Source organism: Peromyscus californicus, unplaced genomic scaffold (genome assembly GCF_007827085.1).
Source record: "Peromyscus californicus insignis strain IS unplaced genomic scaffold, ASM782708v3 Scaffold_5__1_contigs__length_169319896, whole genome shotgun sequence".
In the NCBI taxonomy this organism is placed as follows: domain Eukaryota; kingdom Metazoa; phylum Chordata; class Mammalia; order Rodentia; family Cricetidae; genus Peromyscus; species Peromyscus californicus.
The window spans coordinates 62,540,743-62,559,577 of record NW_026294573.1 but is presented as its reverse complement, the minus strand read 5'-3'; the positions used below and the strand labels follow the sequence as shown (position 1 = coordinate 62,559,577).

Genomic DNA, 18,835 nt, shown 5'->3' with positions numbered 1-18,835 from the left:
CCTTTGATGATGAACTGTGATGTGGAAGTGAAATTCTAGTAAGCCCTTTCCTACCCAAGTTGCTTTGGTCATGGTGTTTCATCACAGCAATGGCAACCCTAATTAAGACAATGTTAAAATTTTGTGGTTCTTAAATATAAGCAAATCCAACCATCTTGTCATTACCATTCCATTATAGATAAAAATCCTAGAATCTTGTCCTCTAGTGTTTATAAAATATATAGTGAAGTAGCACTCTGTGTAGTCCATATGTTGTACAACGGTAAGCTAGAAACTCTGGCTTCTATCAAATTGTGACTTGGTACAATTTTTACAATTTGTATCTGTTCTTTCGTAATTTCATATATCAATGCAATATATGTACATTATATCCACGATTTCCTGTCTGAATTGAAATATTCCTAGAGCTTCCCATCACATTCTCATCCCAACTTCATATCTTCTTTCTTTTCTTTGTTTTTCTTTTAATACAGCCCATCGAAACCAATTACTGCATCCCATATTTGCATATGTATAGGGTAATATACACTGAAGAATGTGTCATCTACTGTAGGTCACACCACCATTGGCCATCACTGCCAGTGGGACTTCAGATTGGGATGGAGCATTGTGAGACCCTTCCCTATAAAAGCTGGAATGTAGAGTGGCTTCACGTGTATAGATCTCTTGCACACAATCACAACTGTCTTGATTTCATGAGTGCCCTGTCATGTCCAGAGATAATTTGCATCAATCTTCCCCAACTTCTGGCTTTACCATTTTTCTGCCATTTCTTCTGCAATATTTCCTGGGCCTTGGTTAGAGAAGGAGGTGTGATATTGACATTGCCTGTTGCTTAGATGAGTAAATATACCCATTTCTCACTTCTCATTCATTGATGGTAAAAGCCTAAATCTTTACATTTCTCCAGAATAGAGTATTTTTCTGTATATTGTAACCAGCATGCTGTGCAGCAGTAAGCCAGAATATAGTGATATGTAAAGTAAAGCCTTTATGTCTGGGTTTAAATGAAATATATGGTAAAGCCTTTTTGTCTGACTTTGGGTGAAGTATTTCAGTAAAGCCTTTGCTGTGTTTGGGTTGATCAGCAGAGACTGAGAAATTATCTTGAAACTGTTTAAGCCTTGAAGAAATGTTTTCTCTCTGGAGAACCTGCACTTGGTGCTCTGTGAGAGCTTGCAGCTGCACGGACCTAGGTCCTAAGACACTCCTGGCAAACCTGGAGTTCATACTTTTGATGATGGCTAGCCATAGTCAAAAGGGAATGAGATTTGTGTGGGTTGTCTGCTTTCATGGTCAGCAAGAATAAGTAAACCGTGGTAGTTAGAACCTTTCCCATCCTGTGTTAACTTTGTATATGCTTGAACAAAGTAACTGGAGTGAGCTAGCTGGGTGTCAGTCTTTTCCAAGAAGGCTGAACCCCTCTGCTCCTTTGGAAAATGAAGGCCTAACATCTTGTCAAGCTTCTCCCTATACTGCAGCAGCTATAAAGATATCAAACAATACCAGAAAGTCTTGCTCCTGTGAAATTGTGACTTAGTCCTCTTTGACCAACTGTCCTAGGCTTGTTTGCCTCCGGCTTCCCTGACCTATTGTTCAACTCTCAAGTCTTGTGCGTTTAACTGAAAACAAACATCTTTCACATGATCAACTACAGCATGACCTTCTAGAATTTATGATACTTAAACCAAGAAGAGATGACTTCCAGTATGAGTTCTGACATCATCATTGAAGCCCTCTCTCATGGAGTAAGGTTGAAAATAAGAGGGCTAAGGATGAGATTTCACTGTGCAACAGAAAGAATTTGAGAGCTACTGAGTAAGTCCCATGGTATTAGAGGTAACACCATCCTGGTGGCAGGCTCTGCACACACATGCACACCAAGGAGGAACCAGCACTACAGGTCTGGGTGATTGTCACAGGCTGAAGAACACTGTAGACCTCAGTGCACAGGGGATGAGCAGAAAGGGGATATCACCACTGATCCTGACAATGAGGGATCAGGGAAGCAGAGCCATGTGGGTCTTGAGAGGCAGAAATTTTTCCTGAGACAAGAAATGTCAGAGAATCCCTTTGTAATGAGTCACCTATGGAAATAAATTGGAAAAGCATCATCTGGTTCTCCATTCTGAAGAGACTGTGCTATGAAGGCTCTGACCAATCACTACCCAGTTATAGAAGACCAAGGAGCCATGGAGTATCCACTTAAAGTAAGAAAGAAAACTAAGGACAAACTGTTGTCCCTCCAAGATAAATACACACATATTAAATGAATTAAATAATTCTCTCTCTCTCTCTCTCTCTCTCTCTCTCTCTCTCTCTCTCTCTCTCTCTCTCTCTCTCTCTGTGTGTGTGTGTGTGTGTGTGTGTGTGTGTGTGTGTGTGTGTGTGTGTGTGCCTGTACATGTTCATGTATGTGTGTGCATGTTTTTCTGCTCTGGTACAATACTGTGTTCTGGCAACTGAGGAATAATGGATTTTCAGACAGAGTCCCAAGCTAAGGAACTCTGCTATCAGTAGATTGTGCCTATAAACATGCTTAACAAATTCCTACATTTCTTTCACCTTCTTAAATATTTGATATTTACAAGTTAGTCATGTTACCCATGTGCATCCACAGGAATGACAGAAAGACAGACTTCCTGGATAAGGATTCCAAGACAGACATCAGAAGGCCATGGACTGAGGGGAGGAAAGGGCACTAGGAAGGGTCAGCACAGCCAGCCAGGGAAACCATCACCAGGGTCAGTAGACACAGAGATGAGGGAACAGGTTTCCAAAGAAATCATCAGCAGCAGAGAAGCAAATATTCCAGTTAGATGCAGTTTGGAGGTGAGGGGAATAGTGACTCTAATGTTCTCTATGCAGAAGGGCTTTCTATATAATCTGAAACAATATAACATTATTTACTGTGATTATTTAAATTAATTAATTAATTAATTACAGAATGAAGACAAAGACTTTGAAGTTTCACACACAGAGAAATGACCCTGCAGATCCTAGCTGCTGTAGGAGACATTGAAGAGCTAGACCTGCTTCTCTTAAGATTTGACACAAACATTGTTTATAGGGACTTAACAGTGCTACAGTGTCCTGTGCATGAGGATAAACATCACATGCTGGTTCAAGTGATTATAAATTTGGTATGATTGTAATAGTACTCATGGCATAGCATTTGAGATCCTTAGCCTTTGAAATCGAGTGTTCAGACACTTTACCTATGTGTGTAAATAGGATCACACTCATGGGATCAGTGTTCACAGGGAACATGAGCTTTCATCATCCTCAAGGAACAAACTCTATCAGTGAAAGCCCGTTGATTGTTAGAGATGAGTGGACTACTGGGTAGTGAGGCTTTGCTGGAGGAAGGTTAGGGGCTCCATCTAAGGACACACTTTGTCCCTGTCTGCATCTTTGGCCACCATGAAGTGAGTGACTTTGTGAGTCCCCTTGTCTTCCTACTATGCAGTGGATCCAAAAATCCAAGGAGTTAACGTTTAAACTTGTGAGACAAAATAAGTTGAAATTAACCTTTGACATTTTTAATAGCTTATCACTCTTGTGCACGTATGTGAGTGTGTGTCTATGAATGTATTTGTGTGTGACTATACATGTGTGTCTGTCTGAGTGTGTGTGAATGTGTGTCTGTGTGTATGTATGTGTGTTTGTGTATATATGTGAGGAAGTATGTATGTGAATGTGTGTGTAAGGATATGCATGTGTGTTTCTGTGTGTAAATTTGTGTGTGTTGTATACATATATATGTGGAATATGGGATTGTGCATATGTGTGTGTTTGTGCAAATGTGTGTATGTTTGGAAATTTGTGTGTGTGTGTGAGTGTTATGTTTGAATGATGGTATGTATTTGTATGTGTGGGAATGTGTACATTGGTGCGTGCTTGAGTGTTTGGGTGTGTCTCTCTGTGCACATGTATTGAGAATCTGTCTTATGTGTGACTCTGTGTGCGTACATGTGTAGGGGTGTGTGTTTATGTGTATTTCTATTGTGGTAATACATTTTGTGTGTGTGTATAATTGTGCCTATGTGTGAGTGTGGAATGTGTGTGTATTTGTGTGTAATATGCATGTATTTGTGTGTATGAGTATGGATGCACATTTGTGTAAATGTGTATTTATGTGTATGTGTGTAAGCGTGTGTGTGCATTTGTGTGTTTGTGTATGGCTGTGTGTGTGAGTCTTGTATAATATTAGCGGGACCAGCCTTAATATTATACATCCCAGGGACTCAGGAGAGAGAACTACTAACGGCAAGGACTATTTTCAGGAAATAGAATCTCAGCACACTGAGCTCTATAGTCCACTTGCTTTAATTCCTCTGGCATAACATCCTATATACACAGCTTCATTTCTGTTCTCGTGCCTAGCTCCTTTCTTGTCTGATTTCTCTCTATTTATCTACTGCTCCCTCTTAAGTTCTATCTTAATTCTCTCGTCTTGATTCTGCCTCATCTAGGTCCTTTTCACCTTGTTCTTACCCAGCTAGGGCTTTCCCATCTGACTCTTCCTCATCTTCCATCTTGTTCCTCTAGTACTTTCTTCTAGCCCTTCAATCTAGTTCTTCCCTGTCTCAGTTTGTTCCTCTCAAGTTCTTACCCATCTAGTTCTTCCATTCTCTGTTTTATTCTCAGTCCTCCACATGCCCTGGAAGTCCCGGTATAAAAAGGGAGGGTCCAAGCTAAATTGTGTAAAGCTATTTACTTAACGTCCACTTCACCTAGGTGGTGTCTCCTTGTGGAATTTACCTTAAGTCAGGAGACTTGCATGTGGGCTGCTATCACTGTTTGTCATTGAAAGGTGGGTGCCCACCTGGGTGATGTCTCCTGTTAGTCCTTGAAAGTGACTAAGGGAGATAATCTGATTCCAGAGAAAGCCTTTTCTGAGGCTGTTCTCCAAATTCCTGGAATGTGTATGTCCAGAGAGTGATCAGTCCACACTGTTAGCCCTTCTAAGGGAAAAGTCAATTGGGAAAACTATGAAGGCACCCATGATTTTCATAACAGAATACAGCTGATATATAACAAGCCAAATAACACCAAAAACTTCTTGGAATTTGGTTTCCTCTGGAGGAATTCCCTGATCCCTCAGGTAGTGACTTTGCCTTAACCAGCTGAGTTCTTATGATATATTCCTGCAGCCTGCAGCATGTGAGTGTAAGCATATGTGCATGTGAGTATGTGTGATGTTATGTGTGTATCTGTGTGATTGTGTTTGTATGTTTATATACATGGTTTTGTGATAGAATGTGGCTGTTTCTATCCACATTGATGAATGAGCAAGTGTGTATATCTGTGTGATTGTTTAAGTGTGTGATGGTGTGTGGGTGCTGTGTGCATGCATGCATTGAGGACATGTGTGTAGGTACAAACTTGCCAAGTGTGAATGTAGTGGTCAGAGTCCAGTTTACAGTTTCTCTATTTCAACCACTGGCTCCAGGAATCAAACTCAGATCATCAAGCTTGACCAGCAAGTCTTTACACATCATGCTACCTCATGGTGGCATGACAATCATTGGATGAATTATGAACATACACTGATGATGCAATTAACATTTTGAATAAATTAATATTAGAGTTAATAAAAGCAATTTGAAGAAAATAACTTAATAAAGCCTTTAAACATTGGAAAATTTAATGTATTTCATTAGCATCAGTGCTTTTTTCTTTTTTGGATTTTTTTTAGACAGGGTTTCTCTGTGTATCCCAGACTGTTTTGGAACTCACTCTCTAGACCAAGCTAGCCTTGAACTCAGAGATCCACCTGCCTCAGCCTCTCAAATGCTGGAAGTAAAGGTGTGCAGAACTACCATCATGAGCATCAATATTTTAATTTAGAAACAATTTGGATCACACTTTACATTGTGATTTAAACACATATGTAAATAATATAAATAAAACAGAAATTATGGTAAAATGAATTTCAACAACTTTTAAATACAATTTTTAGAGAAAATTTTGTCTTTACAATAGATGTGTAAATTTCAAACAAAGAGTAAATCTGTGGTGTAACAGTTAATGACAATTCTATTTAGAAAAAGAAAGTTGTAAAACAGCTTTCTGAGGGCAGCAGTGAAAGGGGAAGCAAAGATGAAAACCAAAATGGTTTAGAAAAAATTCCCGAAAAGAAGCAGAGAATGAGTTAAACAAAGTGAAAGACAACTGGAAAGTAGGGGGAGGGCATTCAGAAAATGGAAACCAGTGCCTTTCCCTATTTAAGACAGATGCACACAGCAAGGCCTTCAGAGACCCTAAAGGGGAAGGTTCAGGACCACAGAGCCCAGAGGACCAGCAGCATCTGCAACATTCACAATGGTCAGGCCCTGTGCTCTCCTGACATTCCTGGTGGTGATGCACTCCTGGTCAAGCTGCTGTCTGGGATGTGACCTGCCTCAGACTCATCACCTCAGGAACAAGAGAACCTCCACACTCATGGCACAAATGAGGAGACTCTCCCCTCTCTCCTGCCTGAAGGACAGAAAGGACTTTGCATTTCCTCTGGAGAAGGTGGATGCCCAGCAGATCCAGAAGGCTCAAGCCATCTATGTCATGGGTGAGGTGACCCAACAGGTCCTGACACTCTTCACTTCGGATGAATCATCTGATGTTTGGAATACAACCCTCCTAGACACATTCTGTGATGAGCTCTACCAGCAGCTCAATGACTTGCAAGCCTGTCTGATGGAGCATGTGGAGGGGCAGGAACCTTCCCTGAGCCAGGAAGACTCCCTGGTGGCTGTGAGGAACTACTTCCACAGGATCACTGTCTACCTGAAGAAGAAGAAACACAGCCCCTGTGCCTGGGAGGTGGTCAGAGCAGAAGTCAGGAGAGCCCTGTCTTCCTCAGCCAACCTGATGGCAGGACTGATTGAGGAGAAGGAGTAAGTCCTGAGCCAAAGTGATGAGAACTCTCCTGGGCTACAAGACTGCATAAATTCTCCTTTTAAAACTCTCATTTATTTTTGACATGAATTCAACCAACCTGACTAGATGTTTGGCAAAACAGCACAAATTTTATCTATATGTAAGGGCATTTGTTTCTGCATCCATTTGGGTATCTCTGTGTATTACGTGTGTATTTATTTTACTATTTATTTAATTTATTTAAGTTAAATCTTGCAATTTTGTATTTTATTTAATGTAGCAACCACCATATGCAATTAAATTATTTTGAATCCCATTCAATTTTGCTGTATAAAACACTTTGATTTGTTAATTCTGTAACTTTTCAGATTTTTACAGTCTTTTTAAGTTGATACTCTAAACCATAAAAATTTTACAAATGGACACAGTGTTAAAAAATTGTACTGAATACGTGTTCACTGCATAGTGTTTAGACAAACCCTAAATCTATCTCCCTAATTCTCCCAATATATAGTACTCTCTGTATGTAAAGCCAGCATACTGCCTGGTAGGAAGCCAGAGAATCTTGCTCCTGTCACATTGTGACTTAGTCTTCTTTGCCATATGTTTCCCAGAGAAATCTTCCCTCTGAACTCCATGACCTCTGGTACCTTTCATCTACTCTCATTTTTTATGAGTTTAACAGTTTTGGGTTCCAAATATGAGTGAGATCATCATGTACAGTGATAGAAACAGATCACAGAAAAATGATTAGCCTGCCTGAATACCACAGACAAACATACCAAGAAGAAATCAGGAAATCAACCCCATTCATAACAGCCTCGTGAAACATTCCTCAATTAAATCCCACCAGGGAAGTGAAATGCCTCTAAAATTAATCCTTTGCAACACTACTATTCCCTCTCAGTTTTCATGGTTTTTCTTGTCCTCCTACTCCTCTTCCTCCTCCTTCTCACACTTCTTCTCTTGGAGCTTCCAGTAGTACATGGATAGAAGGCCATCTCCTGGAGCTTACGTAGCCTGTCTCAGGGACTCCAACCCTGAGGACAACTGAATCTCTCTCTCAGAAGCTATCAACTGCCATAGTTCCTCAGCTAGAAGGGAACTTTCCTCCATTTTCCAAGCTGGGATTTTGTCCACCCTGGTCTTGTCCATTAGGTCATAGCCACTCTCGGTTCATTAGTGCAGCTGCCCTGCTGTGTCCGAGAACACTACTTTGCTATGGTCCTCATCTACTGCCTCTGGGTCTTGCACTTCTTCTGCTCCCTCTTCTACAATGAATCTCGGGGCAGGAAGTCAACCCTTTATTTTGTGTTCATGGAACAGTTGTAGGTCTCTGTGTTTATTGCCATTGACTGTGAGAGGCTTCTGTGGCAAGGGGTAGTAATCTTGCAGTAACACTTTCTTAGACATATAGTTGTAATGTGAATTCAGGTATTGTGACACCACAACACGGCTTTTATTCTTTTCTATCTTCCTGGTTCCATATGTGCTTTTTTTTTTTAATTTGTTCATTTATGATTTTTTTTGAGACAGGGTTTCTCAGTGTAGTTTTGGTGCCTGTCCTGGATCTCGCTCTGTAGATCAGGCTGTCCTCGAACTCACAGAGATCCACCTGTCTCTGCTTCCCGAGTGCTGGAATTAAAGACATGCGCCACCACTGCCCGGCCTATATGTGTTCTAAAAGTCATACTTCTGGGAGAAATATAACTTAAATTGTGTATTGTCGGGCTGGAGAGATGGCTCAGAGGTTAGAAAAACTGGTTGTTTTCCAGAGGTCCTGAGTTCAAATCCCAACAACCACATGTTGGTTCAAAAATATCTGGTGGCCCACAAACATGTGTAACGAGATGTGGTGCCCTCTCCCAGCCTGCAGGGATACATGCAGGCAGAACACTGTATATATAATAAACAAATCTTATAAATAAATAAAAATGTAATTAAAAAATTTTGTATTGTGTCATGGATTAAATAGGAATTTCCCCCATTGACCTATGTGTTTGAATGCTTGGCCCATGGGGAGCGGCACTATAGGAGGGACAGCCTTGTTGGAGTAGGTGTGGCCTTGTTGTGTGTGACACACAAAGTGTGTCACTGTGGAGGTGGACTTAGAGGTCTTATATGCTCAAACTAGGCCTTATGTGGCAGTCTCCTGCTGCTGCCTGTGGATCAAGGTGTAGAATTCTCAGGTCTTTCTCCAGTACCATGTCTGCCTGCATCCTGCCATGTTTCCTACCATGAAGATGATGGTGGGAACTGAAGTTGTAAGCCAGCCCCAATTAATTGTTTTCCTTTATAAGAGTTGCTGTGGTCATGGTGTCTCTTCATAGCAGTAGAAACCTTAACTAAGACAGATTGCATTGAACCTGAAGATCCCTAGGATATAGAGTCACTTTCATAGCATCACTGTATTTATTCAACACAGATCTTTTCCACTGAATCTTAGTAGGTAATGTTTTTGCTGCTGCTGTCTCATTTGGATGACACGGTGGTTCCTTTCTTCAGCTTTCATTTGCAATGACATCATATTTTGGTTCATTGCAACAGCCAACATCAGGGTTTTCTTCCTAGGAAAGTAGCAAAGAGAAATACAGCAGATGTGGAGACTTCTATCATCAAACCAACACTTCAAGAAAAGACAGGAAGAGTGACTGGAAAAGTATAGACAGTTGAAGTACTGAAAGCCTTCACTGTCTTTGAAAACAGCCTGAACCCCTCTACAATTAGACACATTGGAACTGAAATCAATAAGGAATTGATGGTTTCCAAATATTTTATATAGGGATCAGTGTCCTAGCCCAACACTGAAGGGGAAGTATGTATAAACATATATATATATATATATATATATATATATATATATATATATATATATATATATATATATATATATATATATATATATATGATGCACCATTTAATAGCAGCACATACTATATATAATAATGTACATATATGTGCACACAGCTTTCTTTCTGATATACTCCCAGTACCTGCCTGCTTCCCCAGACCCCATCTTTCAGCCTCATAGACCAGAGGTTTCCTCCTCCCTGATGTGGGAAAACATTGTTTGTTCCTCATTCTCTCCTCATCAACCAGCTCTGCCATTCTACAACTGATCTCTTTTTTTGTTTTGTTTTGTTTTGTTGTGTTTAAATCAGAGTGTTCTTCTAAAGAACTAATACTAACTAGGGCCAAAAACAGAGAGAGGGGTAGGGGGAGCGGAGGGTGGGAAGAAGAAGAGGCAGTGGGAGGGAGAGGGGAGAGAGAAAGGCAGGGTGAGGTGGAAGGGGGGGAAGAGAGGAAACAATCTGCCATGCTTGCAAACATTTAGAGAGGAAGAGAGCCCTCTACTGGCCATCACTTTCAAAGAAGAAACTGTTTAACTCTGGTGTGTTTTCTTTAGAAATTTTTTCCTAGAAGAGTTTTCTTCACAACTAAAACAGGCATTTTCCCCAGAAGAACTGACATCAGTTTGGAAGACTCAATTCCCTTCACTTCTCATCTGAGGGAGGGAGCACCCTCCCAGTTCCCCACGAGTCATGCCTTCTGGACAATGATCTGCTCAACATGCACAAAACAGTCACTAAGGCTTTTTCCCCTCTAGTCTTCTCTAGAGGAGGTTCTCTGGAGAAGGAGGAGTCTGTGTGCAGTCCCCTCAGTTGATAATTACAACCAAGCTCTGTGTCTGACCTCACATCATTTTGACCAGTAGGTAAAGCATTTGGAATGTGTCATGTAACTGAGCAAACCATGCCCCAGCTAGGAATGATGTAAAATAATGTCTGAACTCACAGAAGAGATTCTTCCCCTGCTGCTCTGCCTACTGAGACCAGCAACAATGGGCTTGGTAAATGCACTGATTTATGACTGTTGTTTGAACAATGACTTCAAAAGTTCAGATTACCTCTCCACAATAGAGCATGTCACAAGGGGCAACCTGAATCCTTGTTACAGACAATATTACAGTCACTCTTAATTGGTACAGAATGAACTAGTTCTTATTCATACTGGATTGAGATCTGTGTTTTGCAGGGTTACAGATCAACAGCCCAGAGTATCTTGACCCAACAGCCCCTTTGCATTCTTCAGTACAGATGTAGGGAAGAAGACAATGTCCGTCTGTAGGTTCAGCTGCCAGGGAAACCCTAGAGTTTCATCCACTTCATATATACATATATATAATACCTTGGGAATTTCACATCATGCACCCCAATCCTGCACCCCTCCCAGCACTCCCATATCTATCACTCACCCCCTTCAGCATTGACCTCTGACAGAAATTAATTAAAAACAAAATGAAACAAACATAAAAACCCACCTCAACCCACTGTCTTTCCCACTTCCCCAACCCTTCTTCATTTGTCCTAATGACATCAGGAGATTCAGTATGTCACACAGTATACCTTTTGCTTCAATCAGCCTCACCCTCAAATGATCTTTGCAATGAGTCATTGGTCTGGTTCAAGACTTCTGGCCTCTGGCACACCATCATCACTGGACTCTACAAACAAAAACTCCCCTCATATCCTGTTATTGCCCCAAGTCAGTCATAGAGATCCTTGGGTTATTGCTGTGGGATGTTCTGTATGTTAAATGTGTTGCTCTGATTGGTTAATAAATAAAATACTGATTGGCCAGTAGCCAGGCAGGAAGTATAGGTGGGACAAGGAGAATTCTGGGAAGTGGAAAGCTGAGGCAGAGAGACACTGCCAGCCACCACCATAACAAGCAAGATGTAAGGTACCGGAAGGCCAAGAGCTACATAGCAACTTATAGACTAAGAGACATGGGTTAATTTAAGGTGGAAGAATTAGATAGCAAGAAGCCTGCCACGATAATACAGTTTGTAAGCAATATAAGTTTCTGTGTGTTTACTTGGTTGAGTCTGAACGGCTGTGGGACTGGTGGGTGAGAGAGATTTGTCCTGACCATGGGTCAGGCAGGACTGGAGAAAACTCCAGCTACAGGTTATTGTTCTGTAGGACCAGTGCTCAGGTCATAAATGGGATAGATGATTGGGTGGACAAACCCAGGGGCAAGGATGTGGGTCCAAGTGGTAGCTGAGCTCTTCATTTGGACAGGTGGGACCAGCCTCCTCAGGTCGGGGTTAGAGACAGTTTTCCTAAGCCAATTCCTTTGGGGCCTCCTCTCCAATGCCCACAGTGAGGGGTGTGGTGCTATACATCCCAAGAGGGACTGGGCCAGCTCTCCTGCTACAGTGTCCAGTGAGAGGCAGGGCCAGTCATTCCAGGGCCAGTGAAAGGCAGGGTGCGCTCAGCATGTCCCTTGGATTTCAACATGTACAGTTTTTATGGACCTCTGTGGTAACAGTGGCCATGGACATCAACACAGACACCAGCTGCAGCAGGACTATGGACCCAGACATGGCCTTCAGGAGTAACCCAGGCCAATATGTCTCATCAACTCCTTCTGAAAAGTAACTTGTTAACTACAAATTCCTTCCTTCTGTCAGGTCTAGCCACTCAACTTCATGGTCAGGAGAAAGTTGTCATTGTCACTTTGTATGTGGAACATGCCCACATGAATGTTGCCATGTTGTAGTCATCAGGAGAAGCACAGGAATAGATAAAGGATTATACGATATATAGGGACAGACATTGTGGAGCATGTATTAGGGGAAAATTGATTGATACCAAGTTGATCTGCAGAGCTTGTAATTGAGAAGACTCTGTCAGGGAGTATGATTACTGATGAACCAGAATCTCTGTGTCATTGTGCAACATCATTTAGACATGACTTTCTGCATTCTTTCCTTGGTCCTAATTTTTAAGGTAACTTTAATCATCCTTATGTTTACATAATAGAATAAATTACTATAAAACAGTTCCATACTATTACCTTGCCCAGAAAATATGTAGAGCTATATCATTTTCTACATGTTAGATATAATAATCTGTTTTGGTTCAATAGAATTGGGGAATCAAGAGACAGGAATAAAGAAACTGACCAGGACCATGATGTGAGGAGAGCATCTCAGTGAGAGTTTCTATTGTTGTGAAGAGACACATGACCATGGCAACTCTTAAAAAGGAAAACATCTGGGGATTCTTGACACTTTGACCTCTGGTCATGTGTTTACTGCTGAGCACAAAAGAATGAATCCACTGACACCAGAGCAGTGATCTTCAAGGATTTATGAGGCTAAAAGCCAAGCAAACACCACAGGGTGTGTGAATGCTGATGTCATCAAGATACGGAGAGCACTCAGGGAGTGGGGTGCAAGAAGAGGACTGAGGACACCGTACTGCTGTGCAGCAGAAAGTTGTTGCTATTGCTTCTCAAATGGGACGACATCACTTCCTTTATTTTGATTTCATTTCAAGTGACACCACAATTTCATTTCAATGCCACCAACAACGTCAGTATCTTCTCTCTAGGAAAGTGGAAAAAGAAATAAAATATTCAGTGTAATGAAAATTCAAAAGAGAAATGACATCCACCATGGAGCCACCATCACCATTGAAAAATTATACAGATTGGCAGTACTGAAACTCTATTATGTGGTAGAATCCCTCAAGGCTCTTCTGCTCAATTTTCAAATGGACAAAGACAGAGAGTGTGCAGTATCTACTACTAAAGGAAAACTGCATAAATATCTGTAAGTCAAACTTCTGGGTAATTAATAGGCAATCAGAGTCACTGCTATCATTGTGTCTTCTGGTCTGTATTTCCACCTCCTAACTTCAGGCACAGCAAGCAGCATGTGAAAAATATTGATCACAAAAGTAGTATTGGGAAAAAACCTCAAACACTTATATCTTCCAAGGACAAACTGGGATATTTACACATCACTGCAGATCACAGGGTCTTCTGTTCTTGACATCTGGGGATTCTTGACATTCTGGCCTCTGGCCATGTGCATACTGCTGAACACAAAAGCCGTCCTGATGAATCCACTAAAATGAGAGCAGCTATTTTGTAGGATTTAGGGCGCTAAAACCCAAGCAAACACCACAGTGTGTGGTGAGTGCTGATGTTATCAAGATATGGTGAGCACTTCCAGGGAATGCGGTACAGGAAGACGGCTAAGGAGGCTGGAGAGATGGCTGACAGGTCAAGAGCACTTACTGATCTTCCAGAGGTCCTGCCCAGGAACCACATGGTGGCTCACAACCATCTGTAATGAGATCTGGTGCCAGCTTCTGGCCTACAGTCATATGTGCTGTATACATAATAAATAAATAAATAAACAAACAAATAAATAAATAAATAAATCCTTAATAAGGAGAAGAGGAGGAGGAGGAGGAGGAGGGGAAGAAGAAGAAGAAGAAGAAGAAGGAGGAGGAGGAGGAGGAGGAGGAGGAGGAGGAGGAGGAGGAGGAGGAGGAGAAGAAGAAGAAGAAGAAGAAGAAGAAGAAGAAGAAGAAGAAGAAGAAGAAGAAGAAGAAGAAGAAGAAGAAGAAGGCAGCTGAGGACACTGTGCCACTGTGCAGCAGAGAGTGTGAGTAGACTCAACTCCATAGAAGAAGTCACAGGGCACTTAGAGAAAAGGCAGCAAAAAGGGTTCACAGACTCAAAACTCAGACACAGCTAGAGAAATATACATGCTGTTTTGGGTAATTTGCGTTGGTAGAAAGATCCTCCATACAGGAATGGTGGGCAGAAATGGAGATGTATCCAAGGATCCCGACTTTGAAGGCACTGTGAAGCACAATCCCAACGCTGACAAAATTGGTCCATGACAGAGAGAAATTTCAGAGATGCTCTGTTAACAATAGAAGTCACAATGACTATAAAACAGAGAAGCCCGGAATGTTCTTCATTCAGACGAATGGTCTCCTGGAACACTAAACAGTTCACGAAACCTACAGGCAAAGATGGCATCCCTTTCCATCTTAAGGTCAGAGAACACCAAAAGTGGCAAAATAACGCCAAAACTTTTCCTTAGAGCAAAGCATAGATGATACATCTTATGAGTTTTTGTGAACATATGTGTGTGTGTGTGTGTGTGTGTGTGTGTGTGTGTGTGTGCAGCAAAGATGTAAAGTGAAAGAACAACTTCCATGAATAAGATTTCTGCTCCCACCATGAGTTACAGGGATCAAATGAATATGTCAGTCTTGATCAGGAAGCTCTTGTTGATTGTGCCATAATAACCACCAAATGATCATTCAATAATTACCTAGTAATATACAATACAAACCAAATTTGATCCTTCATGTACTTAAGAACATAAGTGTATTAAGACAACTAGAGTAAAATAACTCAACCTCACAACCCTAACCAACACAGACAAGATTTTCACATGTGCCATTGTTTCAAATAACACCTGTAGACTCACAAAAAATTAGTTGAAACAAAATTGACATTACAATTCAAGTAGCTATATTGAGAAATAAATATGATGCACAAAATTCAACTGCAGCATGGAATTCAAGAAATTTCCAGGCCAAGTATTAGAGGTAAGGTTTTATGGTTTACAAGTGAGTGATTTCACAGAAGAAAGATATATCTGTAATATAAATAGCAACCATAATTTCTTTCAGGAATAAACCCTAAGAAGGTTTGTTGAGGGGGAGCATTAAGAGTGGAAGCAATAATGAAAACAAAAATGGCGGGAAAAAAAATGGCCACACACAAGCAGAGAATGACTGAAAGAAAGTAAAAAGTACATGGGAGAGTATGGATGGGCAACTAGAAAATGGAAACTAGTGCTTTCTCTTATTTAAGACACATGGACCCAGCCAGGAGGGACTTCAGAGAACCTAGAGGGGAAGGTTCAGGACCACAGAGCCCAGAGGACCAGCAGCATCTGCCACATTCACAATGGTCAGGCCCTGTGCTCTGCTGACATTCCTGGTGGTGATGCACTCCTGGTCAAGCTGCTGTCTGGGATGTGACCTGCCTCAGACTCATCACCTCAGGAACAAGAGAGCCTCCACACTCCTGGCACAAATGAGGAGACTCTCCCCTCTCTCCTGTCTGAAGGACAGAATGGACTTTGCATTCCCTCTGGAGAAGGTGGATGCCCAGCAGATCCAGAAGGTCCAGGCCATCCCTGTCCTGCAGGAGCTGACCCAGCAGGTCCTGATCCTCTTCAGCTCAAAGGACTCATCTGCTGCTTGGGAGACAAGCCTCCTAGACACATTCTGCACTGGCCTCCACCACCAGCTCAAAGACCTGCAAGCCTGTCTGATGGAGCAGGGTGAGGTGCAGGAACCTTCCCTGAGCCAGGAAGACTCCCTTGTGGCTGTGAGAAACTACTTCCACACGATCACTGTCTACCTGAAGGAGAAGAAACACAGCCCCTGTGCCTGGGAGGTGGTCAGAGCAGAAGTAAGGAGAGCCCTGTCTTCCTCAGCCAAGCTGCTGGCAGGACTGACTGAGGAGAAGGAGTAAGTCCTGAGCCAAAGTGGAGAGGACTCTCCTGGGCTAGGATCCTGCACCTCACTGCTCAGATTGGGCCTTCTCCAAGATCTCTTTGACTTTGACATCATTGATTCAACTTGCCTGGATAGTTATCCTAATATTGGGTTGTATTGTGTTGATCTGTAAAAGCATTTGCTTATTGATTCAGATGTTTTATTTGTTTGTTGGTTTATTTATTTGTTTTATTTATTTATTAGTTCTTCTGCTTGTTGGCCTATCTACATGATTTTAGTTATTTTTTAATACCATAGAATTTTATATTTCCTTTAAATTAAACCGTTATTGTTAATGTATTTCTTCTAGTCAATAAATTTTTTACTATACATGCTTAATCTTATGTGTCTGCCCACGATCTTTTGAAAACTGTTTGATGCTTCTAAACTGATTCTGTACACTGTAGATATTACACACCTGGACTTGGTAGGAAAAAATACTGAAGCAATGTGTACTGCTTAGACTTAAGAGGTGAGTTGATGCAGCCATCTGGTAGTTCCTGTTCACTGATGGTAAAATCTTACTTCTCTACATGAGATAGTACTCCTCTGAATGTATAGCCAGCATGCTGTACAGAAGGAAACTAGAAAGTCTTGCTTGTGTTCCATTGTGCCTTAGTCCTCCTCACCTGCAAGTCCCCCCTACCTCTCTGGTCTCCCCTAACTAACATTTGACTCCCAATTTCTATCAGATGAACTCGATTGGATTCAAAAGATAAGGGAGACCATAAAACCAACATAAAATGAAGTACAAAACAAATGAGGATTTTCCTACATACCAATAAAGAAGTGAAACATGATAAAAGAAAAAATAGAGTGTCAGCCCTGTCTTGGTGATGGCTTCAATTGCTGACACAATATCATGATCAAAAGCTTTTTGGGGTAGATATGGTTTATTATAGTTTAAGATCACAGCATATTCCATCACTGACAGAGCTTTGGCAGGATCTCCAACAGGGCAGGAACCTGAAGGCAGTGGCTGATATAGAGGTCCTGGAGGAACACACTGTCTACTGCCTTGATGCCTCAGGGCCTGCTCAGCCTGCTTTCAAATACTCATCAGGACCACCTGCCCAGGGGTTGGATCACCCACCGTGTGTTGAACATGCCTACAGCAGTCATCAGTTATTAAATGATATAGAGACTGGTCTCTAGTGCGATTATGTAGAGACATCTTCCCTGGTGAGATCCCTTCTTCCCACATGACCCTATCTGGTGTCAAGTTGAATTTAGAATTATCCAGGGTAAATTCCCTTCATAATAGCCTCAAAAAACATACCCTGAAATAAATCTAACAAGGGAAGTGAATGCAATTCTTCTAAAACGACACAGCTCATCCCTCTCAATTTCATTTTTTTATTTCAATTTTTTTTTATTTTACATACTAAGCGCAATTGCCCCTCCCTCCCCTTCTCGTGCCCTCACCTTCCCCCCATGAAACACCCCCTATTCTAATACTGAGAGGAGATAAGGCCTCCCTTGGGTTGTCAACAAAGTGTTGCATACCAAGTTGAGCACATCTTTCCACTGCTTCATGGCTGACAAGATATCCCAGCACAGGGTTTAGCCTCCCAAAAGCCAGTTCTTGCACTTGGGATAAGTCCTGGTCCCACTGCCAGGGGCCTCACAAGCAGATCAAGCCACACAAGTGTTAGCCACATTCAGAGGGCCTAGTTGGTTCCCATCCATGTCCCCCAGCATGAGTCAGTCCAGTGTTCCTGAGCTCCCACTAGATAGTCAGCTGTCTCTGTGGTTTTCCCCATCATGATCTTGACTCCCCGCCCCCTTTGCTTCTAGGTTCCCACCTCCCTCTCTTCTGATCTCCAGGAGCTCAGCCCAGTGCTTGGACTAGGATCAATGAATCTGTTTGCTAACTGTTGCCAGTGGTGCATGGTTACACCGCCACCTAGTGGGACAGGGGCAACCTCTCAGGGGTCCCATTTCTGAGCATAACTGAATCATCTTCTCACAGCAGTCATCAATTGGAAATAGTTCCTCAGCAAGAGCTGGGACTTCCTGACATGCTCCCTGCTTGAAACTGGGATTTTTTTTCTGTCTCCATCATACTCAGACTGTGCATGAAATCACAGCTGAGATCAATATGGACCTGCAGCTACTATATTGTGTCTACAAACTCCTGTTTCCTACAGTCAGAAACTGTCTCTGGGAATCCCCATCTTCCTGCCAGCTCTTGTGTAAAGAGTACTGCCCTATAGAAGCCAGGAAAGCCATACTGGTTTTGCTCAAACACCTATTCCCTGTACATTAACCACTTGTAAGTGTCTGTGTCCACTCATCTATTGCCAGAAGAACCTCCTCTGAGGAGCACTGAGAGATGCACTTATCCTCTGTGGGATGTGGAGGGTGATGTGTAAAATCAGGCCTTTTGACACCACGGCCATTGCTCTTATTCTTGACATTCGTGCTCTCCAGCAGCTTCCTGTTTCCACAGGTGTCTTAAGATTGATGTTGCTAGGAAGAAAATCATTGAAATTTTGAGTGTGATTGCATTGACTCTCAGTTCATGTTCCAAAATGCACTCGGTTTCATGTAAAATTACTTTATTTTGC

General features: G+C 41.9%; 2 protein-coding genes across 2 annotated transcripts; both read left to right on the top strand.

The window, feature by feature from the left end:
• Nucleotides 1–6,327: 6,327 nt before the first annotated feature.
• Nucleotides 6,328–6,900, top strand: LOC128097318 (interferon alpha-12-like). Its single transcript, XM_052717727.1, has one exon. It carries the CDS (start codon nt 6,328–6,330, stop codon nt 6,898–6,900), a length of 573 nt encoding a protein of 190 aa, XP_052573687.1.
• An 8,769-nt stretch (nt 6,901–15,669) lies between these two features.
• LOC128097263 (interferon alpha-12-like) lies at nt 15,670–16,242 on the top strand. The gene has a single exon (XM_052717637.1). The coding sequence runs from the start codon at nt 15,670–15,672 to the stop codon at nt 16,240–16,242; it is 573 nt and encodes a 190-aa protein (XP_052573597.1).
• Nucleotides 16,243–18,835: the final 2,593 nt, after the last annotated feature.

Bases quoted from the DNA above. Each gene is read 5' to 3' on its own strand.
- LOC128097318 (XM_052717727.1), top strand. From the start codon at position 6,328: ATGGTCAGGCCCTGTGCTCTCCTGACATTCCTGGTGGTGATGCACTCC.
- LOC128097263 (XM_052717637.1), top strand. From the start codon at position 15,670: ATGGTCAGGCCCTGTGCTCTGCTGACATTCCTGGTGGTGATGCACTCC.